Source organism: Hemitrygon akajei, chromosome 1 (genome assembly GCF_048418815.1).
Source record: "Hemitrygon akajei chromosome 1, sHemAka1.3, whole genome shotgun sequence".
Classification (NCBI taxonomy): domain Eukaryota; kingdom Metazoa; phylum Chordata; class Chondrichthyes; order Myliobatiformes; family Dasyatidae; genus Hemitrygon; species Hemitrygon akajei.
In genome coordinates, this window is record NC_133124.1 from 78,106,682 (window position 1) to 78,132,643 (window position 25,962).

The 25,962-nt window shown below is 39.1% G+C and overlaps 1 protein-coding gene across 1 annotated transcript in view; it reads right to left on the minus strand.

Moving 5' to 3' along the window:
- The window catches only part of stk3 (serine/threonine kinase 3 (STE20 homolog, yeast)), a 453,065-nt gene that overhangs the window by 396,422 nt on the left and 30,681 nt on the right, over nucleotides 1-25,962 (minus strand). Inside the window, exons 2-3 of the mRNA XM_073046198.1 lie at nucleotides 2,148-2,228; nucleotides 867-995 (exon numbers count right to left, since the gene is read on the minus strand). Coding sequence (XP_072902299.1) covers nucleotides 867-995; nucleotides 2,148-2,228 — 210 coding nt within the window. The remainder of the gene's footprint in view (nucleotides 1-866; nucleotides 996-2,147; nucleotides 2,229-25,962) is intronic.

Consider the following 25,962-nt stretch of genomic DNA (forward strand, 5'->3'; position numbering starts at 1 on the left):
ATTTGAACAGAATCAGCCAATGCAGTTGAGCAGATCCTATAAACGTGAGAGAATCCAATACCTATCACTTTAAGGATTCTACCAGTGCCCAGTGTACCACCTGAATGGTGTGGCAATTCACTCCTGATTTTTTTTCCTGTTTCAGGAAATAGAGATCACTATAATTATAGTACCTTTTGGAGATACAAGTCTTCTCCCTGGTTTAAGTTAAACTTCTAAATGTACACTGCCAGATTCACGACATACTTTGAGGCAGCAGTAAAAGCCCACCCCTACCCACAAGCCCTACCCACCCCTACCTTACATCTGTTGTATGTAAGCTGAATATTAAAGCACAGGAAACACATTCAATACTAATCATTCCAAATACTTCTGAAATTTGCACAAAATTGGCTGAAATATTTCAACACTCTCAAACCATATAAAACTTAACAATGGGTGGAGCTCAGTATACACATGGAAGCATGTGGAGAGCTGTAAGAATTCACTTTGATGCCAAACAGTATAAACAAGGCTCTGCCTTTTACTAAAAGATTCTGCAGTTGTTGGTCTTGGACCAGTAGCAACCGGACAGGATAATGATAGCAAACTCTAAATTGCCGTACCAAAATAGTTTATTTAAACACAAATAATTCATGAAAATATGATAGCTGAAAGCATGTTCAATGGGAACTATGAAACAGAATGAACAAAGGTAAGTAAAAGGTCAAGGACAGATGTTACAAACCCATATCACAGCAACTCAAAGTCTTGATCCAAAAATAGTGAAAAATGTTTATCTCTGTAATATTTTGGTTTTACATTTTGACTAAATTATAACACTTAAGGTTGAACATCTGTAAAAAGCCACATTCCACTACTCATACCTGTCACATTGTTGCATTATTGAAATTTCCTTAATAATTTCCTGTAAATCAGACTCCACTGGCACTTGCTTTATGGCAACAACTTGTCCTGATTCTTTATGTATTGCTTTAAAAACACTACCATAAGACCTGGGACAAAGAAAAGGAAAAGGATTTTTTAATATGTACTAAATAAATTAATAGTTAATATAGGACTTAAATATTTGCATTTAAGTATAGCAATGTTATTCATGTAATGGCTGAAGTAAATACAATTAAATTCAAAATATTGCCAAACATTTCTATCAGCCCATGCCAATCATGAACCATTTACCATTTGTTGAAATAACAGACAAGGCAAATACCAATTTCCTTTTGCACAGTCACATTTATTAAACTATTGCAATGCAAATTAAAACAAGGAAATTCATTTGAATTATTCAGCTAATCCACATTTCTCTTGTATCCTGAATGAAAATTGGCCAAAGGATCATTAGAAAATCACACATCAAGACAAAAGAAAGAGAGCTGATGTGGGGGACTGACAGATTTTAAGCAGTTTCATAGGTTGGTATATTAAAGATTAAAGAACACCTTCAGCCCACGCCAATCACCAACTGCTAATTTTTACCAATCCTATATTAATCTCAATGCTTTTATTCTCTCTATCTTTTTGTTCACCAGCTCCCCAAAGCGGCACAGTTGACAGAATAAATTTAGCTTGGGAATAAGTTACAGATGCAAAGCGGAAGGTTTCTGACCTTTGTCCAATTTAAAACAACTGTAATTTTTATAATGTTTCTGCAAGGTAACTCCAAAGACTTCTATTCAATTACTTCCCAAACCAGTTAAGCTTCAAATCCAATTTTCTAAAAACAATTATATCTCAGGTAACTATATTGACTAACAACATCACTCACTTATTAAGAACTATTAGTAATGAAAAACAGTTTAAATGATTAATATGATTGACCTATGAAAGCAATATTTAATTACATAAAAATAAGCATTTAGCAATAATTTTGATCAATTAAATAAGTGATAAAACACCATTCTACAGCTATTTCAAGTACAAGAATAAAATACTGGTGAATTGGTTTGCATATTGCAGGGGAGGCAAAGAAACTTAAATGTTGGTTAAAATTTGTATCAGAAACCTTGACACTTTACAGTGTGAACCCAGACTATTTTCAAACCATGTTACTTTAAAGCAGAATAACAACTTCAGTTTTCTGTGACAGCAGGAAAGGATCCAGAGAATACCATGTCTCTGAACAAAATCTGAAACATTATGCCACTCACCCTTCACCAAGCTTTTCCAATACATCAAAAACTTCTTCAGGCTGTTTTGTGAGGCTGTCTTCACTCAGTTTCTTCAACTTGCTAAAAAAAAATTTAAAAAGTCAATGCACTATGGATTAAGATATGCACTTTTGTATCCACTCCTAAATACCACATACAATTATTGCCATACAGATCAAATTAGTAATAAAGCAGATTCACCTTCACCTCCTTGTCACTTCCACCTATCATCTCCCAGCTTCTGACATCATTCTTACACTCTCCCCTTCCTCATTTGCTAACACCACCTCCTCACCTGCATCCACCTATAAGCTGCCAGCTTCTGACATCATTCTTACCCTCTCCCCTTCCTCATTTGCTATCACCACCACCTCACCTGCATCCACCTATCAACTGCCAGCTCTTGTCCAAGCCTTTCTTTACTCCTGGCTAACTCCCTTTTTTTCCCAGTCCAGAGGAAGGATTTTGACCCAAAACTTCAACTGTCTATTTCCCTCCATAGATACTGCCCGAACTACTGACTTCCTCCAAAGCTTTATGTGTTGCTATTAATACAACATGCTTGTTCCTAAAATATGATTTTAAACTGCAATTAAAACCACAGGTTATCCACATTGTAAGACTATAAAAGATAAACACTGGTTTAGATTTATTGGGCTAAATATATCCCACTAAACCTAAAGGACCTGTTTTCATCTAAGGCCATCAGCATATCCTTCTATTCCTTTCTCCCTGTGTTTAGTGATGCCTTTTTTAAAATAAACCAGGCTTCATTTGCACCAACTGTTTCTGTACCAAAAGGTCTTCTATTCTGAACATGCTATGTAGTTTTCCTGGAATTTCCTAAATTCCCAACTGATTTTAATGCTGCCAAATCTGATAGAAATGGTTTGCAGCTTCATTTTTGTTCCTATTATTGACAAATGTGCCTCAAAATACTCCCAAAAAAATTACTTTACAGAGACAAATTTTAAAATAATGTTTGTCAACACCTCAAAACATGGAGATTATCAGCACATCTTTGTAATCTTCAACTGTCAATGTGTTCATCACATTTCCACTAACACAGTAGCATAGTAGTTACACACAACACATACAGTACCAGCGACCTGGTTCAATACCCGCCACTGCCTGTAAGGAGTTTGTACATTCTCCCCGTAACCGCATGGGTTTCCTCCAGGTGCTCTAGTTTCATCCTTCTGTCTAAAGACATACTGGTTGGTAGGTTAACTGATCCCTGTAAATTTTCTTATGATTAGGCAAGAGGTAAATTGGAAGTTGCTGGGCTCTAAGGGCCAGGTAGGAGGGGAGGGGGGCAGGGGATGGGTTGGTAGGTGGGTAGGTAGATAGCTTTCCAACAAGGTCAACTAATTGATTAGCCTTCATTCTCTTCAAAGACTCTACAGTAGACAAATTACTTCCTACTACCGTAAATATTCCACTAGATAAAGGAGAAATTACAAAGCAAAGCACATTTTAAGATTTGAATAATAAATCACAATAATGATACCACTTGTTTATTTGTGTGCACTCAATATTGCTGCATTTGATGTTTCCTCACAAAAATACTATTCAGTATAAAAAATAGTCACAACAGTACATTTCCATTTTGGCTCAAGCAAACTGCATTTATTCAGATCTCACAGTTGAGAAAAGTTTTCAATTATAGCATCTAAGATATTTCCAACTTTGAGCCAGCAACTTGGCCTACTTTGCCTGTGCCAGGTCCATGATATCATACCATTGTGCCCCTGTTCTTCAGAGCTTTTTTAATATTTATTTACTATCTCTTTAAATTGGGGTTCCAACCCTGGGGTCCACAGACCCCTCAGTAAGGGTCCATGGCATAAAAACTGTCATATCCCTCGTCCAAAGAACACAAAATTTATTTACTTCTGCTGTAACACAGAGGCCATTCCCCAACTTCTGCAGTAGAAAACTTCCACCCAAAAACAGATATCTAACAAACATCAAGCAAATCATGCACATCTGTATTTCTCTGTAGAACATAGACCCAGCTCTTTACACTTTATTAGACTTGTGTTTCAAGCTAGGTATGTTTGTAACCCTTGAACATCCACTCTCTCATCTACCACATAAGGAAACCAACAATGCAGACATTGCTGAGACTGTCAAACGCAAACTGAAATTTTGTCACATGCTTATGTCATACTACTTTCTTGAGTACACCATCACAAATAAGTCATAAAACTTTAGATATTAATGGACTAAAACAATTATAATTCTTTCCCAATATTTCTGTGATAATGAAAATAAAGGTCAGTTTTTCTTTCATTGTGAATTGCTATATTTGTAAGTGAATAATATAGATGCATCAAGAAAATAGGATCAACTGAATATTCGCAAAAGACACAAATTAAAATCACCTGAGATTTAACATGGCTTGGACCCAAATCTAAGTCACATCAAATCCATTTTGTGTGCCTAAATGGAAGGTAAAGTGCTGGATTCAACAGTACTCTAGGCCTCATTGCATCAGTACAGGAGGCTACACAGGGTGAGGCACAACTCTCCCCACCACTGAGGACATCTTCACGAGGCAGTATTTCAAGGAGGTAGTATCCATCACAAAGGGTCCTCACCATCTGAGATATGCCCTTTACTCATTGCAACAATCAGGAAGGTGATACAGGAGCCTGAAGACTCGCACTCAGTGATTTAGGAACAGCTTCTTTCCCTTCTGGCTTTATTTTTGTAACTTATCATCATTTTTATGTCCTTTCACTGTACTGCCATTAAAACAACAAATTTCACGATTAATCTGATTCTGATAGTTAAATGGGAGACATCAGGAAACACAGGGTTATTACTGCAGATTGAATGCAGAGTGGTCGCCCAATCTGCATTTAGTTTTGCTTTTGTAGAGAAAATCACATTGTGAATACCAGGTGCAGTACACCAGATAGGAAAAATTGTAAGTAAACCATTGTTTCACTTCATAAGACTGTTTGGGTCCCTCTATGCAATTGCAAAGCAAAATACCCAAAAAGGGTGGTTGTTGAGAACAGATGAGTGGACCAGGAACTTGTGAAGGGAATAGCCCCTTGAAATGCTTGAAGTTGAAAAGGGGAAGATGTGTCTAGTGGTGTAAATGCTGAAGACAGTGGAAAATGTAGTGAATAACCTGTTGAGTAATGAGGCTGGTGGGGATAAAGGAAAGACACTAAGGGAACTCCATCCTTGCTCTTGAGTGGAAGCTGTATCAATAGAAATTTGTCAAACTGGACAATAATGCATTTTTCATATGCATGGAAATTGGATTAAAGCTGGATAAAGCCAATTAAATAGCAAAAAACCTGAAAATCTGTAAGATCATAATCCTTAAGTGCTAACGCTCTTCACAGACTTTGCCTAACTCAAGCATTTCTAACATTCTCTATTTATATTGTAAATAATAGAGCTATCAATCAGTCATACAATCAATTTGTGCAAACAAAAATAAATTTGCTCTAATCACTGCAAGATGGATCATTTAAAACAAAACACCAACAGGATTTCCAAATAGTGAATACACCAGAAGTTGAATTCTGAACAAGTATCTCATTACTTCCAAACAGTATTTATTACCCTTCCAGCTTCTTCAAAAATTACATTGTGCAAAAAATGTTCTCAACAATTCTACTGTAGAAAATTATTTTACTGATTCAAAATATCAACAGGTGACCTGTCAATGTCCTGTGCAGATGGGGAAACATTAACAGTCTCAATAATTAAATATCAAAGGAATATTGAAATAGTAAGTGCTATTGCACATATGACAAGTTACATCATGGTATGATGGAGCAATTCAAATGTGCAGGAACAGAAGCTGCAGACAATTGTAGACCCTCTCCAATGTATCACATACTGTATACCTTCCTACCATTGTAGCCATCATCAAAGATTCCCATTATCTAAACCAGGCCATCTTTTCAGTTATCATTGGGCAAGAACAGGAAGGCAGATTACTATCTGAATGGTGTCAAGTTAGGAAAAGGGGAAGTACAACGAGATCTAGGTGTTCTTGTACATCAGTCACTGAAAGTAAGCATGCAGGTACAGCAGGCAGTGAAGAAAGCTAATGGCATGTTGGCTTTCATAACAAGGGGAGTTAAGCATAGGAGCAAAGAGGTCCTTCTGCAGTTGTACACAGCCCTGGTGAGACCACACCTGGTGTATTGTGTTCAGTTTTGGTCTCCAAATTTGAGGAAGGACATTCTTGCTATTGAGGGAGTGCAGCATAGATTCACGAGGTTGATTCCCGGGATGGCGGGACTGTCATATGTTGAAAGATTAGAGCAACTGGGTTAGGAGGATGAGAGGGGATCTGATTGAAACATATAAGATTATTAAGGGATTGGACACGCTAGAGGCAGCAAACATGTTCCCGATGTTGGGGGAGTCCAGAACCAGAGGCCACAGTTTAAGAATAAGGGGTAGGCCATTTAGAACAGAGTTGAGGAAAAACTTTTTCGCCCAGAGAGTTGTGGATCTATGGAATGCTCTGCCTCAGAAGGTAGTGGAGGCTAATTCTCTGGATGCTTTCAAGAAAGAGTTAGATAGAGCTCTTAAAGATAGTGGAGTCAAGGGATATGGGGAGAAGGCAGGAACGGGGTACTGATTGTGGATGATCAACCATGATCATATTGAATGGTGGTGCTGGCTCGAAGGGCCAAATGGCCTACTCCTGCACCTACTGTCTATTGTCTAAGAGGGAGAGAAGCCTGAAATCCCATACCACCAGGCTGAAGAAACTCAGGGTTGTATATGGTGATATATATGTACCTGGGTAATAAGTTTACTTTGAACTTTGAATAGCAGCTACTTCAATTTAGCAACACTATGACCACTTTAGTCACTTTGCACCAGAATGGAATTTCTTTGACTAATTGTGTTCTTTCCTTCTGAAACTTGTGTATAATACTTAATTTCTGTTTTTCTTATGAATGCTGCTTACCTGATGCCATATGCCCGTGAAGCTGCTGCAGGTAAGCTTTTCATTGAACTTGTGTATACGTGTACTTGTGCACATGCTACTAAATTTGACTTTGATTTTCCAAAACCTCACTAAAATTTGTCTTGATTACAATTAAAACCACCATTTTAAAAAAACCCTTTTCATACTATATCATTAATTTCTATTTGGTGGCTGATATAATAAAAGGACTACTGAATGAGAACATTCACGGTTTAACATTAAATCCTAATGGTCTCAACTCAAAATGTTGACTATTGATTCCTTTCCATGGTTGCTGCTTGACCTGCTAAGCATTTTGTATGTTGCTCTTGATTTCCATCATCTTCAGAATTTCCTGCCATTATTGTTGTGGGTTTAAGATCCACTTCAGAGACCTGAATACACAACCCCTTGAAGGCACATTACAACGTCAGGGTAACAGATTACATACAGGAAAAGACAAAGTTCCTAGCCTTGTGATAGTACTGTATTAATTCTTCAGAGCAGGGTCCTCTGCCGAACCATCTTCAGCTGCTGTATCAATGACCTTCTTTCTGTCATAAAGGACATTTGCTGATAATTACAGCTCTTCACAAAATGAAATAGTTCATCGTACACACAGCAACACAAAGACAACACTGTGCCAAGGTTGATAAGTGTAAAGTCAGATTCATGTCACAGAAGTGCCTGTCAACAACCATCCCCAATAGTGTTATTCCTCTGACATTGGGCAAGACCAGAACTAGAGGTCATGGATTAAGGGTGAAAGGTGAAATGTTTAAGGGGAACATGAAGGGTGACTTCCTCACTCAGAGGGTGGTGAGAATATGGAATGAGCTGTCAGTGCAAGTAGTGGATGCAGGTTTAATATCAACATTTAAGAGAAATTTTGACAGGTACATAGAGGAGAGGAGTATGGAGAGCCATGGCCCAGGTGCAGGTCAGTGGGACTAATCAGAATAATAGTTCCACCTAGACTAGATGGGCTGAAGCACAGTTTCTGTGCTGTAGTATTCTATAGCTCTATGAGAGTCCAATCACATACCACTAACAGTCAATACTCTTAGGTCCTTCACATCTTGGAGGTCATTCACTGACCAGAAACTCAAATAGAATAGACACATTAATAAAAAAAAAACAACAATCCGAAGTGTTTTTTCTCATTTCTCTGTGCATTGGATAGTTGTTGGTCTTTTGTAATGGATTCATTTGACTTTCTTGTTTTGTGGCTGCCTGTAAGGAGATGAATCTCAAGGTTCTATAATGTATACATACATACTTTGAACTTTAAACTACAATAGAAGGTATCCTGTGGAAAGTGACACACTTCCTTTCATCTACAAGATTTATTGCAGGATTATGACACTCTCCATGGAGTCCAACACTCAAGAAATGAGATTCTAATCAAAGACAGGCCAAGCCCATAAATGGCATTCCCTCTATGACCATAAAGATTCATTACCTTTACGGACTGTTCACTGTAACTGTAACATGTACTACTAGCCACAAAATACACTGCAGAAAACTTAACCTATTCCAATTTTACCATCAAGAGGAACAATGGAAGCAGGCACATGACTGCACCATCATCTGTTGGTTCCTCTCAGGTTGCACACCACCCTACCAAATATCAGTGCAGATATATCTTCGGCAGAAGGACTACAGCATTTCAAGATGGCTCGCGCAAACTTTACAAGAGGAATTAGGAATGCAATAAATGCCAGCTTTACCCACACTGCGAAAAATTGAAGAAGAAAAAAAGTGAAAATGCTGGAAATATTCACACCTATCTGTGAGAAGAGAAAATTAGCGTTTCAGCTGAGAGACCTTTCAAAATGATCCTGATTAACGGTTTTATACCCAAAATATTAGCTGCTTCTATTTCTACAAATACAGCATGACCCACTTAGCATTTCAACATGTTTGCTTTTTATTTTAGATTTGCAGTTATTTTGACTTTCAAGTAATAAATATAATTCCATAATGTTATCATAGTTTATTTATTCCACTGAGTTTTAATCATGCCTTGTAGAGGGGATCAGATGCATACAAAGAGAAAAGGGGAGGAAGAATACCTGATGTTCTGGCTGAATATTTTTCTTCAAATATAACAGATGAAGTGGTGATCAATAGTTGATAATTTATTTGCTTAACAAGTTATTTTATTTCAGAAAATTCCATTACATACAAGAGGCACTTTATGTTTTCAGAAATTATTATGTATTTATCAATGCATGCCTTTAATATTATTTGCCATATTTCATTTAAAAAAGGAAATTTCTCTTCAAAATATGCTCCAATATCCTTTTATTTACATAGAATTCTTTAACTGTTTCAGGTTTCTCCCACCACTACAATCTTCAGTAGCAGAATGCAATCCACATCATTGCTTTAGTTCTAAATCTCAATTTTCAGTCACTTGCTAAATAAATGACAAAATCTAAATGCACTATTAGGCATTTCTCACAGGTTACTTTCACACATCTCCCTGGGGATTGTTTCAGACTGTAATTGGTAGATCTCAAATATCAAGTTGCCTAACCCCCCCTCAGCTGGAGATGATTTATGGTACCAAAGTGGAGGAAAAAAATACAAGTACTCAAGACTTGGAGAACTTACATTACTGAAGCCCCATCAGGAATTATTAATCAAGATTAACTGTAGTTATGAACACATTCTAACTTATACGATTGTAGTAGCAATTAGCAACAAGACCCTAACCTCACTAAGCATAAATACATACAGAAGAATCAGAATCAGGTTTAATATCAGATTCAATATCGTGAAATTTGTTGTTATGGGACCAATCAAGTGTGACAGTGGAAAAGTGTGTATGGAACCAGAGGAGATAGCAAAGATACTTAATGAGTACTTTGCTTCGGTATTCACTACGGAAAAGGATCTTGGTAATTGTAGGGATGACTTACAGTGGACTGAAAAACTTGAGCATGTAGATATTAAGAAAGAGGATGTGCTAGAGCTTTTGGAAAGCATCAAGTTGGATAAGTCACCGGAACTGGACGAGATAAACCCCAGGCTACTGTGGGAGGCAAGGGAGGAGATTGTTGAGCCTCTGGCAATGATCTTTGCATCATCAATGGGGGACGGGAGAGGTTCTGGAGGATTGGAAGTTTGCGGATGGCGTTTCCTTATTCAAGAAAGAGAGATAGCCTTGGAAAGTATAGACCAGTGAGCCTTACTTCAGTTGTTGGTAAGTTGATGGAGAAGATCCTGAGAGGCAGGATTTATGAACATTCGGAAAGGCATAATATGATCAGGGATAGTCAGCATGGCTTTGTCAAAGGCAGGTATGATAGGGTCTTTTAAGAGACTCCTGGACAGGTTATGGAGCTTAGAAAAACAGAGGGCTATGGGTAACACTGGGTAATTTCTAAGGTAAGGCCATGTTCAGCACAGATTTGTGGGCCAAAGGGCCTGTATTGTGCTGTAGGTCTTCTGTTTCTATGCAGCACATGTACTTTGCAATACTTAATACAAAAAACTGTAAATTACAGTCTATATATATTTTTTAAAAAGTTAAATTAAATTAGTAATACAAAAAGAGAAAAGAAGTGGTGAGGTAGTGTTCATGGGTTCAAATGTCTATTCAGAAAACTGATGGCAGAGAAGCAGCAGCTATTCCTGAATCATTGAATGTGTGCCTTCAGGCTCCTGTACCTCCTCCTTGATGGTAGCAATAAGAAGAGGGCATGTCCTGGGAGATGGGGGCCCTTAATGATGGGTGCCACCTTCTTGACATCACTCCTCCAAGATGTCCTGGATGCTGGGGAGGCTCATGCCGTTGATGGAGCTAACCGAGTTTACAACTTTCGGCAGCTTATTTCCATCCTGTGCAGTGCCCTCACTCACATTAGACGGTGATGCAGCCAATTAGAATACTCTTCATGGCACATCTATAGAAATTTGAGTGTTTCTGATGACTTACCAAATCTCGTCAAATTCCTAATGAAATATAGCCGCTGTCATGCCTTCTTTGTAACTGAATCGATACATTAGGTTGAGGATAGATCCTCACAGATGTTGACACTCTTGACAACTTGAAATTGTTCACCTTTTCCACTTCTGACGCCTCATTGAAGACTGGTATACACTCCCTTGTCTTACCCTTTCTGAAGTCCACAATCAATTCTCACTGACATTGAGTGTAAGGTTGTTGCTATGATACCACTCAACCAGCTGATTTATCTCACTCCTGTACATCTTCTCATCACCACCTGAAATTCTGCCAACAATAGTTATGTCATCAGCAAATTTATAGACAGCACTTGAGCTGTGCTTAGCCACACTGTCACGGTGTAGAGAGAGTACAGCAGTTGAGGTTTTTGTTAGTTATTAGAGAAGTGAAGATGTTATTTCCGATCTGCACAGACTGTGGTCTTCCATTGAGTAAGTTGAGGATCCAGTTGCAGAGTACGGCACAAAGGCCCAGGTTTCAGAGTTTTTTGAACTGTAGTAATGATTGTGTTAAACAATGAGCTGGAGTCAATAAACAGCAGCCTGACACAAGTATTAGTATTGTACACGATGATCCACAGCCACGTGAAGAGCCAATGAGATTCCATCCAATGTAGACCTGTTGTGGCAATAGGCAAATTGCAGTTGTTCCAGGTCCTTGATTAGGTAGGAGTTGATTCCAGCCATGATGAACTTTAAAAGTACTTCATCACTGTAGATGTGAGTGCAACTGGGCAATGGTCATTGAGCCAGCTCACTTTGCTCTTCTTGGGCACTGGTATGATTGTTGCCTTTTTGGAGCAGGTGGGAACTTCTGACTGTAGCAATGAGAGATTGAAAATGCCTTTGAACACACCCGCCACTTCGCTGGCACAGATTTTCAGAGTGTAGCCAGGTACACCACTGGGGCCAGTTCACCCTCCTGACAGACATTCTGACGTCAACTTCTGAGGTAGAGATCACGTGGTCACTGGATGGTGCAGTGATCCTCATAGCTGTATTTTTATTCTCCCTTTCAAAGCGTGCATTGAGGTCATCTGGGAGTGATGCATCGCTGCTATTCATGATGTTAGGTTTCGCTTTGTAGGAAGTAACAATCTGCAAACCCTGCCAGAGTTGATATGTATCTGATTCCGCCTCTAACCTCAATTGGAATTGTCCTTTTGCTCTTCAGATAGACCTCCATAACTGAGCCCTCAGCAGACTACAAATCTCCTGGTTTATCCACAGCTTTTGTTTCAGGTATGTACAGTATGCTCTCATAGGAACATACTCATCCACACAGATATTAATGAAGTCACTGACAACTGTGGTATATCCATTCAGACTCAAAGATGAATCCCTGAATACTGTCCAGTCCAGTAACTCAAAGCAGTACTTTAAGCGTTCCTCCACCTTGTCCATAGCTTCTTGGTTCACTCTACTGGTGCAGTGGTCACTGCCTATACTCAGGGAGTAGAAGTACAGCCAGGTGATCAGATTTTCCAAAGTGTGGACATGGGATGACACGACAGGCATTCTTGATGGTGGTATAACAGCGGCCCAAGAGCGTTGGCTTCTCCAGTTTGACAAATGACATATGGCACACATATATATTCAAATGAACACCCACTCAAGTCATTTTGAATCCAAGGTTAATTTAATATCAAAGTACACAACTCTGAAATTCTTCTTCTCCAGGTAGCCACAAAACCAAGAAAAGAATGACAACACAATTATCAACCACAAAATCCCCCTCTCCTGCCCAAAAACCGAATAAAAAGCAAACAGGATCATCAACCCACCAAATCACTCCTCCCCTGCATGAAAGAAAACAAGTAAGATCAGGCAAAAAACAAAGAATAGAAAAAAAACTGTAAGACTTGGGTGGGGGGGGGGGGGGCTAAAAGTTCATTGTCCGCATTAGTCCATATCCAAAACACAAAAACCTGGCTAACATTCTCCAGGCACAGTGACAGGCCACACAGGCTTCCTTCTCTAGCAGCAGAGCAATCCCACCGGCAATCAGAAAGCAGTCTCCCTCTCCGGTAGTACAGCGATCCCACCGGTGATCAGAAAGCAGTCTCCCTCTCCGGTAGTACAACAATCCCACCGGTGATCAGAAAGCAGTCTCCCTCTCCGGTAGTACAGCCATCCCACCAGTGATCAGAAAGCAGTCTCCCTCTCCGGTAGTACAGCCATCCCACCAGTGATCAGAAAGCAGTCTCCCTCTCCGGTAGTACAGCAATCCCACCGGTGATCAGAAAGCAGTCTCCCTCTCCGGTAGTACAGCCATCCCACCAGTGATCAGAAAGCAGTCTCCCTCTCCGGTAGTACAGCAATCCCACCAGTGACCAGAAAGCAGTCTCCCTCTCCGGTAGCAGAGCAATCCCACCAGTGATCAGAAAGCAGTCTCCCTCTCCGGTAGCAGAGCAATCCCACCGGTGATCAGAAAGCAGTCTCCCTCTCCGGTAGTACAGCGATCCCACCGGCAATCAGAAAGCAGTCTCCCTCTCCGGTAGCAGAGCAATCCCACCAGTGATCAGAAAGCAGTCTCCCTCTCCGGTAGTACAGCAATCCCACCGGTGATCAGAAAGCAGTCTCCCTCTCCGGTAGCAGAGCAATCCCACCGGCAATCAGAAAGCAGTCTCCCTCTCCGGTAGTACAGCGATCCCACCGGTGATCAGAAAGCAGTCTCCCTCTCCGGTAGTACAGCGATCCCACCGGTGATCAGAAAGCAGTCTCCCTCTCCGGTAATACAGAGATCCCACTGATGATCAGAAAGCAGTCTCCCTCTCCGGTAATACAGCGATCCCACCGGTGATCAGAAAGCAGTCTCCCTCTCCGGTAGTACAGCGATCCCACCGATGATCAGAAAGCAGTCTCCCTCTCCGGTAGTACAGCGATCCTCCAGTGATCAGAAAGCAGTCTCCCTCTCCGGTAGCAGAGCAATCCCACCAGCGGTCAAAAGACAGGCAGCCGGTTCCATTTCGGCATTTGCCTCAATGTTTCAATCTCCCTCGTTGCTTTAATCAGCGGACAATGGAAGCTTCAATTGGCTCGCACCTGTCCTGCAGTCTTCTCACCATGAGGTTTGCGCTTGCTGCCTCTGCCTCCCAGAATCCGCTCAGAGTTAGCAAAGCAATGACCCCCCCCAAACAATCTCCAAACTGCAACTCACAAGCTCCAACAGTTCCAGAAACACATTCAAGATGAAAAGCAGACTTAGAAGACATAAAAGAAGTGAAATGAAGTTTCGTAAGCTTTCCAGAAGATTGTGGGAGGCACCATCTGTAAAATATATAGATAAACTGTATTTGCAGTAATTAAGGCAATGGTTAATATTAATATTCTATTCAGAGGCAATTTTGCATGGGACCAAAGTCCAATGTAATAGAAATTCCTGCAACAGTTCATAACTATCAATTCTCAACTAAACAAAATGTTTTCCATCATGTACAACATTAATTATCTTTACTAACACAGTGTCAATTAAAAAAATCACGATGTATGAATGCCAAGAAAAAAAAAGGAGTTGTTGATAATTTATAGCTCATAATTTATTTTATTCTTTTAGCCTCTAAAAAATGAAACATGAATAGGAATCCTTTCTTTCTAAATTCAGAGGTTATTATCCACTTGTAACCCAAACTGGGTCAATGAAACTTTCTTACTGTCAAGAAAAAATTCACAACAGGGCTATGCACTTATTGGAAGAGTTGATTGCAATGTTGAATTAACAAATGAAGCATTTTAAACAACAACCTCAAAACTAATAACTGAAGCCAATTTTAACTAGAATCTACAGGCTCCAAATAAAGCTCACTTGTCTCAACAAAATATTATGGAAGCAACATTTCAAGATGATGACTCCATTTCATTCTTCAAAGATGTTGCCTGACCTTCTGAGTATTTACTATCTTTAATCACATAAATATAAGAAATAGGAGGAAGAAAAGGCTCTCCAGTCTTTCAAACTCACTTTGCTATTAACAAAATCATGGCTAATCTTGTAATCTAATGTGTAGGCAGAAGGAATAAGTTTAATTAGACATTATCTATATTAGTTTGGAACAACATCTTGGGACAAAGAACCTGTTCCTGTCCTGTGTTGCACAATTCTATGCTCTACCTCAGTGCCATTTTCTTCCATCATCACAATATTCTGAATATGCAGAAATCCTACTGATCTATCACTTTGAATGATTTTGTTGGCCAGGTTTCCACAACCTTCCAAAGACAGAAAATTCTAAAGATTCATCATACTCTCAATGGAAAAAGTTTAACAGCCTGCTGCATGTTCTCAAACTACATTTCCTGACACTGGTCTCCTCAGTCACACATATCCCCACTATAACTGTCGAGCCTTTTCAGAAATTTGCAGATATCTCATTCTCCTAATCTTTAGAGAATATAATTCTAGCATACTCAATGTTTCCTTATTCCCTGCCATCCCTGGAACCAGTCTGGTGAATCTTCCATGGACTCCCGCTCTGACAGTACATACTTTCTTACACAAGGAGACCAAAACTGTACACAATTCTTGAAGTGTGATCTTAACAAGGCACACCTCTAGCATGTATGCTAAACCCACTGCTCTACTCTCGCTATATTCATGACTGTGTGGCTAAGAACAGCTCAAACACCATTTATAAATTCTCAGATGAAACCCTGGTCAGACCCCACTTGGAGTACTGTGCTCAGTTCTGGTTGCCTCACTACAGGAAGGATGTGGAAACCAATGAAATGGTGCAGAGGGGATTTACAAGGATATTGTCTGGATTGGGGAGCATGCCTTATGAAAACAGGTTGAGTGAACTTGGCCTTTTTTCCTTGGAGCGACGCAGGATGACCTGATAGAGGTGTATAAGATGATGACAGGCATTGATCGTGTGGATAATCAGAGGCTTTTTCCCAGGGCTGAAATGGCTGCCACAAGAGAGCACAGGTTTAAGGTGCTGGGGAGTAGGTACAGAGGAGAATTCAGGGGTAAGTTGTTTTTTTTTTACGCAGAGAGTGGTGAATGCGTGGAATGGGCTGCCAGCAACGGTGGTGGAGGCGGATACGATAGGGTCTTTTAAGAAACTTTTGGATAGGTACATGGAGCTTAGAAAAATACAGGGCTACGGGTAAGCCTAGTAATTTCTAAGGTAGGGATAGGTTCAGCACAGCTTTGTGGACCGAAGGGCCTGTATTGTGCTGTAGGTTTTCTATGTTTCTATGATGAATGGTTGGTGCTCTGCTCCCGCTCAACAGCTACACCATTTGCCTTTCTGCGAGGTTGGATTTCAGCCAACAGAGAATTATCTTTTTAATCCCCTTGATCAGCTTTACCAAACCTCTGATGAGGGTAGAGGTCTCAGGTTATCAATGGAATTTAAATACTTTTGTCATTCACTGAGTTAATATCTTCAAACTACTTACACAAACACCGTGGAAATAAATTTACCAGAAGAAATGTGTTGCTTCAAAAAAAAAAGAGCATGCAAATTACCTTTAAAGACGTAGTCAAAAGTTATTAAACACAGAAAACCTACAGCACAATACAGGCCTTTCAACCAACAATGCTGTGCCAAACATGTACTTACTTTAGAAATTACCTAAGGTTACAGATAGCTTTCTATTTTTCTATTTTTTCTAAGCTCCATGTACCTATTCTTAAAAGACCCAATTGTATCTGCCTCCACCACCATCGCCGGCAGCCCATTCCATTTACTCACCACCCCGACATCTCCTCTGTACTTATTTCCAAGCACCTTAAAACTGTGCCCTCTCACGTTAGCCATTACTCTTCAATCAATTCACTAAAGTCAAGACACCTTTGCGTGTCACATTGCTATGTTCTGAAGCAATGCTGTGCTAAGACAATTTAAATGCAGGCTCAGATTGACTGGAAATCCCAAGTGTGGAAGTGAGGGTCAGGCTGATTTTGCTCGCCGTGCCTCAATGTTCATTCCTCAATCTGGTGGCTGTCATCCATGTGAGTTTTGCCCCACTAATATGATGAACTGAGATCGAGGCTTGGGCCTACTACTCCAGCTGCTCCAGGGAGCTGATCTAAACATTTAATCTGGTTCAAAATGTTGTTATTTGCATCTATTATTTGCAATGATGTATGTTTTCCCCTCGTTCTCTGCAGAGTGGTTATGATACTTTTCTAAAAAATTGTGTTCTGTGCGTTTCTTGATTTGTGCCTGCCTATAAGCAAACAAATCTCTAAGTGTATACTTTGATGTCATCTAAATGTTACAATGAAAATGAAGATTTGGAGGATGCAATCGTTTAAGGACTGTATGAAGGCAGTCAATTATCTACACTAGGTATCTGCATTGATTTTGTTTATTTACAGTCAATCAAAAAAACATGACAGTGTAAATTAAATGAATTCCAACATCGATGAGGAACCAATCCAGTTTTATAAAGTAGTAGTTTAGATAGTGTGCTAATTTGTCTATATTTCATTTAAATACATAATTTGTCACTCAAGTTAAACATTTTTTCATAGTTTAACTATTTCCATAAAACTTTGGCTAATTGGGCCAAAATGTACTGGTCCCAATATGTTCCAATTAACTGGAATCCATTGCATTGTTAAAAAGATCAAGTCAAAATTAGAAACCAGTAGACCTGTTATAATATGTAAAGGAAATCTAATGAAAATTGAGTTATTATGTTTTAAAAAGAAGCCTTTTGTCAAGCTTCTCGGCTAAAGCTTAATAACTTGAAGCAATGTGGAAAGGAGTACACAAAAACTTGACTGAAAACAGCAAACCAGGATAACCATAAATGGGTGGAATGGAATTATCAGCAGATAATGTGGGGATTCCATGAACTTTTTATGTATTAAGCAATTACTTTAATGATAGTTCTAGAAGCAAAATTTCCTAAGTTTACAAACCATTGGCACAAGAAATATCAGAGAAAAGATGAAAACAAATTCAAATCAACGTAAGCACAAAAGGTAATTATAGTCAGTTGTAACACGCTTACTAAAATCAGAACAAAGGGTTTCAGTGATAAGCCTAGACCAATTCTTTAGGATCATACCCAGGTACAATGTCTCCCTATGCAGATGAACACACAAATATTTCTTGGTAGTAATTAAAGAAAAATTGATACATTGCCCCAAGCCTAACTTTCAACCAATAGATTAACCAATTACTTAGAAGAATTTGATGTGCCCAAAGACCGATTACTGTTACCCACAGAACAGAGACTACATATCTTAAGCAATGCATGGGTAGGAAAACACCTTGGAAAACAACAGAGATCTAAAAGACACTTTATGACTAAGTTCTTCTACTTTAGAAAATGAACCAATCAAGTGCATAGTAGACAAATGTAAAGAGAAAGTAGAGAACAAAAATATAAATATAGATTAAGTATATCATTTACATAAATGTGCTCATAAAGAAGGAATTGAGTCATTGTCATAGAAATAGCTGAAACTAAAGAAGTCATGACATTTAATATTCTTGCAAAAATAATTCACCTCAAAGTACAGCTTTATTGTGCAAGACATATATTGGAGTTGTGCAGTTCTAGTATTTAAACAGTACTTGGTCTTGAAAAATGCAGCATAATACAACAAAAATGGTACCATCATGAAGAAACTGAATATCTTTATAATGAGACAAAGTGACAAGGGAAGTTCTGAAAATAAAATGGGGAAAGTTAATGGAGTTGACTCAGGCAATTTATATTCATAAAAGGGTACTATATATAGCAGAAAATTTTAACTCAGTGGGTAAGTAGGGAATCAAAGAGAAGTTTCACACCAAGCCTAGTAAACATGTGGAATACATTACCAGTGAATGTTGTTGAAGCAAATACAAATGGTTTCAAGGGACAACTAGATAAATTTCTGAAGAAAGAACAGACTGTGGGATTTGGTAATCAGCCAAGAAAACTGATCTACTAAAAATGGGACAGGTTTTTTGGACCAATCATCAATGTTTATAAAATGCCCTATGTTCCTATAAGTACAATGCTAAGTGGAAACATTTTAACACAAATAAAATTTGATGCAACACTGAAAATGAATATAGGGATGATGGATTGCCACAAACCACTACATGTAACTAATACATTATGAAAGCTAAGCAGGTGAAATTTGCGAGCATAAGTTTAGTCTAACTAGTAAATCTCTAAAATGAAAAACAAATACAAGCCAAATCTAACAGCCTTGCAGAGCTGTTTGTGCAAAAAAATCGGCAGTATCTGATTTCTCCCTGTTTTAGATTTACACAATTGCTGAGCAAAATAATTCAATGTACCCTTGGCATAGAGTAAGAGTTCTGTGCACATACTGAGATATTAAGAATTCCTTACACAATACTGTACCTATACAAAACACAGAGAAAGAAGATAAACGTTCCTGATCATGGCAATTGATAGAAATTTATCACAAACTCCATAAAATTATGATAACTAGCTCACAAAAAGCAACTGACATCTGCCAGCTATCTGGATTGGCAGCAATCCCTGGCATCAGCCAGAAGTTGCTTCATCCTCTACAGCTTCAGGGAATGTGAAGCACTGAATGTGAAGTGTACTAGAATTCTTTTCTATAGGTGTTTTAATACCTTGATTCCTCAAATGTCTAGAGCTATCGGAAAAAAGTAAGTTCTTTTTCACAATCAGTCGTTGTAAAAAAACGGCTCTGCATCAGAGCCACCGGCCTTCGGTCACCAAGTGGTCACGGCAACATGATACTTAACACAATCATCATCTTGATTGCAAACTCACATAACTTTTTACTTAATACAACAGGAATTACAGAAACCACACAATTCAAACCAAACATCTGTCTCTTTGGTTTCTTCCTCTGAATTGTACTCTTTTAATCGTAGCCAACTAATAACCGCAACCTACTGGAACTATCTGGGCTTCTCTTCTCACTGCAATTGAAACGAAGGTCAAAACGATCTGCATTAGCCATCACCTGAAAAATTAAGAGGACAAATTCTATCCATCTGGAAACTCTGAATTTCCATAACTTCAACTATGTCACCCCATCTGTTCTGCAGCCTTCATCTATTATATTAATCTACTAAATAATTATCTGGGCATCTATCCAAAGATATATCCTGTGCTTTCTTTATGAAAAACACCCATGTCTCATTTTATTCTCTCATATTGTTGTTTAATTTTTTAAAATTCAGCCTTCATCACTATCATGTCAATACAACAAGGCCTTTATTCCGCAGAGGCAAATATTTAAAAACTGCAAGCCACCATTTTCTTTTACTGTGGCCTCTTCCATTCTGCCAATCAGGAGCATCAATATCAATTTGAATTGTAACTGCATGAAAAGGACTTATGTCGATTGTAGTCACTGTATAACACAAAACAACATACAGATACTGTGGTGAATGTTTCAATTTTATTTAGTACCTGCCACCAATTTGATTTCCAAATAAGCGAAATCATACTTTCTCTCAAAAGTCTGAGAATATTTCACATTCTTTACAATTCCACGGCACAGAAACTGTATAAGTAGAGAAATATATAGTTTTTCAAATATTCAGAAATTATAGCAAATCCTCGGTCTGTCCAGTAGCATCTATAGAGATAAAAAGAACCAACACTACAGGTCAAAGACCTTCTGTCAAAACATGATGAAGGGTCTTTGACCTGAAACATCAATTTGCCACAGTTGCTGCTGTTGACTAATGTGTGTTTTCAACATTTTCTCATTTTACTTCAGACTCCCAGCATCTGTTGTATTTTTGTATTGTTTGAATTAACAAACATTCATTTATCTATTTGTCCCTTCGAACATTTGATGAAGTTATTAACTTCAAGTTTAGTTTATTGTCATTCAACTGTACACATGTGCACTGCCAAATGAAACAATGTTCCTCTGAACCAAGGTGCACAACAGTACATATAACTCACGAACACAGCAAAAAGTCATATTACTAGAAATAAATTAACAAACACTAAGGTACATTTCTGAGACAAGTTTAAAAAGTAAATAGCACAACATTTATGGCGTTTCATACGTGATGAGACCGGGGTGGTGGCAGAGAGCTCAATAGCCTTACGGCTGGGGAAAGAAGCTGTTTCCTATCATAACAGATCTTGTACTAATGCGACAGTACCTTCTGCCTGATAGTAGGAGGTCTAAGAGATTGCTGGATGGATGGGAGAAACCAGTGACAATGTTAACAGCCTTGCATACACAATGCTATGGATAGATATCTCTGATAGGAGGAAGAGAGATGTCGATGATCCTCTCGGCAGTCTTTGCAATCCTTTCACAAGCAATTGAAAATCTACAAATGCTGGAAATCCAAGCAACACACAGAAAATGCTGGAGGAATTCAGCAAGCCAGGCAGCATCTATGGAAAATGGCATAGTCGATGCTTCAGGCACAGACCCTTCAGTAGGAGTGGAGAAAAAAGATGAGGAGTCAGAGTTAGAAGGTGGAGAGGAGGGAGGAAGAAACACAAGATGATAGGTGAAAGAGCGGGGAGGGGTGAAGTAAAGAACTGGGAAGTTGATTGGTGAAAGAGATACAGAGCTGCAGAAGGGAAAATCTTATAGGGGATGAAGAAAGGGGGGGGCACCAGAGGAAGGTGGTGGGCAGGTAAGAGATAAAGTGAGAGAGGGAAAAGGGAATAGGGAATGGTGAAGGGGGGAGGCCTTACCAGAAGTTGGAGGAATCAATGTTTATGCCATCAGGTTGGACACCCAGGCAGAATACAAGGTGTTGCTCTTCCAACCTGAGTGTGGCCTCATCGCGACAGAGGGAATGGAAATGGAATTAAAATGGATGGCCAATGGGAGATCCCGCTTTTTCTGGTGAACAGAGCCTAGATGCTCGGCGAAGTGGTCCCCCGATCTACGTCAGGTCTCACTGATATACAGGAGGGCCACATACCCTTTTCCCTCTCTCACCCTATCTCCTCCTTCTGGTGCTCCTCCTCCTTTTATTTCTTCTGCGCTCTCCCTTCAGAATCCCCCTTCTCCATCTCTGTATCTCTTCCACCAATCAACTTCCCAGCTCTACTTTATCCCTCCCCCTCACTCCCAGTTTCACCAATCACCTTGTGTTTCTTCCTTCCCTCCTCTCACCTTCTAATTCTGTCTTCTCATCTTTTTTTCTCCATTCCTAATTAAGGGTATCAACCCAAAATGTCGACTGTACTCTTTTCCATGGATGCCGACTGGCCTACTGAGTTCCTTGCAATCCTTTGTAGGGATGTGGTTAGATGCCTTGCAATTCGCACACCAAACAATAATGCACCTGGTCAGAACACACTCAATGATGCTCCTGTGGGATGGTAGAAGCCTCGCTTGCCTCAATCTCCTCAAGTAGAGATGCTGCTGTACCTTCTTGACCAAAGAGGTGATGTTGAGGGACCAGGTGAGCTCATCCATTATGTGCACTCCCAGAAACTTGGTGCCCCTAACTCTCTCCACATGGCATCCATTTATGTGCAGAGAGGAGTAGTCAGGCTGCACATTCCTAAAGTCCACAATCACCTATTCAGTCTTGTTCACGTTGATACGCAAGTTATTGAGGTTGCACCATTCTACCAGCCACTCTATCTCCTCTCTGTACTCCTTGTCATCACTGGCCAACCACAGGTGTGTCATCAGCGAACATGATGATTCAGTTTGAAATGGATCGACCAGTACAGCAATGTGTCAGGTGCCCTAGGTACACAACCCTGGGTGGTGCTGGTGTTTAACATGATGGAACTGACAATGGCTTTTCTGCCAAGAAGTCCAAAATCCAGTTAGAGAGAGCTATTGAGACCCAACAAAGTCAGTTTACACACCAGACCTGGTTGATAAACAGCATCTTGGTGTACGAAGCACCATTTTCCAGTTGGGACAGGACAGAGTAGAGTGCAGAAGCAATGACTTCATCAGTAGACTGATTTGAGCAATAACGAACTGGAAAGGGTCTGATGTAGCAAGAAAATGGGATTTAATGTGATCCATAACTAGCTGCTCAAAGCATTTAATTATTGTTGAGGTCAGTGCCACTGGATGATAGTCATTGAGGCAAGTTACTATCATTCACTTGGGCATTAAGATGATGGCGGCTGCCTTCAAGCCTCTGGGGGTAGCCGACTGTACCAGGGAATTACAGTATAAGCTTAAAAAATATGGTATCCTGGTCTGCAAATTGTTACTGGAAAAGTATTTGTTTGTGCAGATACCAACTCTTCTCTAAAAATACTTGAGGCAATGTAAAGTGGTATCAAGGGAGTCAGTGAATTCGGACAGAGAGCAATTAATTTGATTCCAAACATCAACCATGATTGCGTTCATCTCTTCATTCTTAGGCAGTCCCACAGGGACAATCATGAATTTTTGCACTGGTTCTATGGATTCTGGGTGGCTGATGAGGCCCAGTTGGGAACCAGATAGTGGGGAAACTAGTGTTGTTGAACCTTAAGGTGCAGTTCTTCAGCCTCTAGTATTTCCTGCCTAATGGCAGTATCAAGAAGAAAGTATGGCCAAGATGGTGAGCATCTCTAATGATGGATTCCACCTTCCTGAGACATCACCTCTTGTAGATGTCATCCCTCAGCTTGAACCTTTCAAATTAAAGGACAAGTGATACAGATTTCTACACTACATGAAAGCAAGCTCCTGTGATATTCTGACAAACAGCATTGTCACCTTGAATCAGAACACTACTATTTCAATTTCCACTATGGAATTGTGAACACCAGATAAAGTCCAGCTTTACTGAGCAGAACAGAGTGAATGCCTTATTGCTAGAGGTCAGCATGAACTTTAGTTAATAACTTCACCTGAAGTCTATTCCATTCAGAAAAGCAGATTTCCTGATCACTATAATACAGCAGCTGATGTACAAATAGACTACATTCCATACATTAAAAAAGTAATTATATTTCAAAAAAATATCAATAATTGCTCAGAACTTGTAAGGGGGACAGGTGACAGCTTGACTTGCTGCTGTGACAGCAGACCAACATCCCATACAGGTTAACACACACACACACACACACACACACACACACACACACACACACACACACACACACACACACACACACACACACACACACACACACACACACACACACACACACACACACACACACACACACACAAATTTGTAAGCTTTAATGATAAATAGGACTGAACTAACTTTGTATCCAAGATGTGTGATCAACTTGAAGACCCTGCTTCTCTTGTAGATCTGTATCACAATAATCACATTCAGAACTAGATTCACTTCTTGACTTGTCAAGCACATTTGACTTTCAATTAAAGTTGTCCCCTACAAATAATCAGTCAGAGTTTCCATCAAATAATGTTTGTAGATACAAAACTTTTCCTTTTATCGTCATCCACATACACACCAACATGAAAGCAAATATGGAGGCCTGGAACTGAAATTATTAAGCACATTCCTTAAAAATGCAACAGCTGTCAAAAAGTACAATATCTGTCTCTTTATCCACTGAAAAGGTCTAATCAACAAAAGCATCACATATCTGCAAATTAAACTAGCTCATTTCAAGATTCTATACATCTCATCTTTGCAAATGCAAAGAACTCATTTGTATATAATCATCTCATTATTAATGCTCATTTCATCTAAATAATTCTCACAATACATATGGTCACTGAGCAAATTTCAAATGAAACAATACCAACTTCATTTGCAAATCCGTTATCTTGACCAAAATATAAAAACACACTCATTCAAACATGGTAGAGCAAAGAGAGTTTTATACAAAAATTTCCACCTACATAAAAGGCTTCATACAGCCTAGAAAGAGGCAAGCTAATATCAGAAGTTTAAAAGAATTTTCCAATTTAACCCAAATCTTATCATTTTTATGAATATATACTATATCATTTTGGAAACAATAAGTAAAATACAGCCACAATTTTTCAGAAAATGCATCCAGATTACATGGTGTGTGAGAAATCAAATCTCATTTCATCCCTTCTACTTTGGCCAGTTATATTAATGGATTTTGTCTTCCTGGCAGCAGCAGCTTTCCTTACTTTAACAAAAGCCACTTAAATAAAATTACTTATTCTCAACTATTTTAAGTACAGCCATCTCCATTCTTGTGAGTATTCAAATACATCACATCAGGTACCTGTCTATTAAATATCCTCTGCACACTCTCAAAGCATTTGACTGAATTTTGAAATATGTTTTAAATATATTCTGATGCCAGAAAGGGTAATAAATAGTTGATTGTGAACAGGCTTTCAAAAATTAGATTATTCCCATTTCTGCTACAATTCTTGCTAACCTTTAAAGTGCCACTTTTAATTTGTATGCCAAAGGTGAATGAATGCTCCAAAACTATTCAAAACGATTTGGTTTTTGCCAGTAAACCAGTAACTTCTGCTGCTGGCTCTTATTTAACCATAGGTGAAACCAACATGAAACCAACACCAACACAACTTATCCTTTCACCATCATCCATATACACACCAACATGAAAGCAATTATGGAGGCCTGGAACTGAAGTTATTAAGCACATTCCTCAAAAATGCAACAGCTGTCAAAAAGTACAATATCTGCCTCTTTATCCACTGAAAAGGTCTAATCAACAAAAGTAGCACATATCTGCAAATTACGCTAGCTCATTTCAAGATTTCCAAATACCTACGACACCTACATAATCACCACTTTAATATTAAAACACAGACTGCTATAGCACAGTCCAGGCCCCTTCAGCCCACAACATTAGGCCAATCTTTCAACCTACATCAAGTTCAATCTAGTCCTGCCCTCCCACATAACTCTCCATTAGTCCTTCCTCTTTTATCCATGTGCCTACCTAAGAATCTTTAAAATATCCTTAATGTATCTGCCTCTACCACCACCCTTGGTAGTGTGCACCATTCACTTTCCTCTCTCTGTGCAAAAATCCTATCTGTCA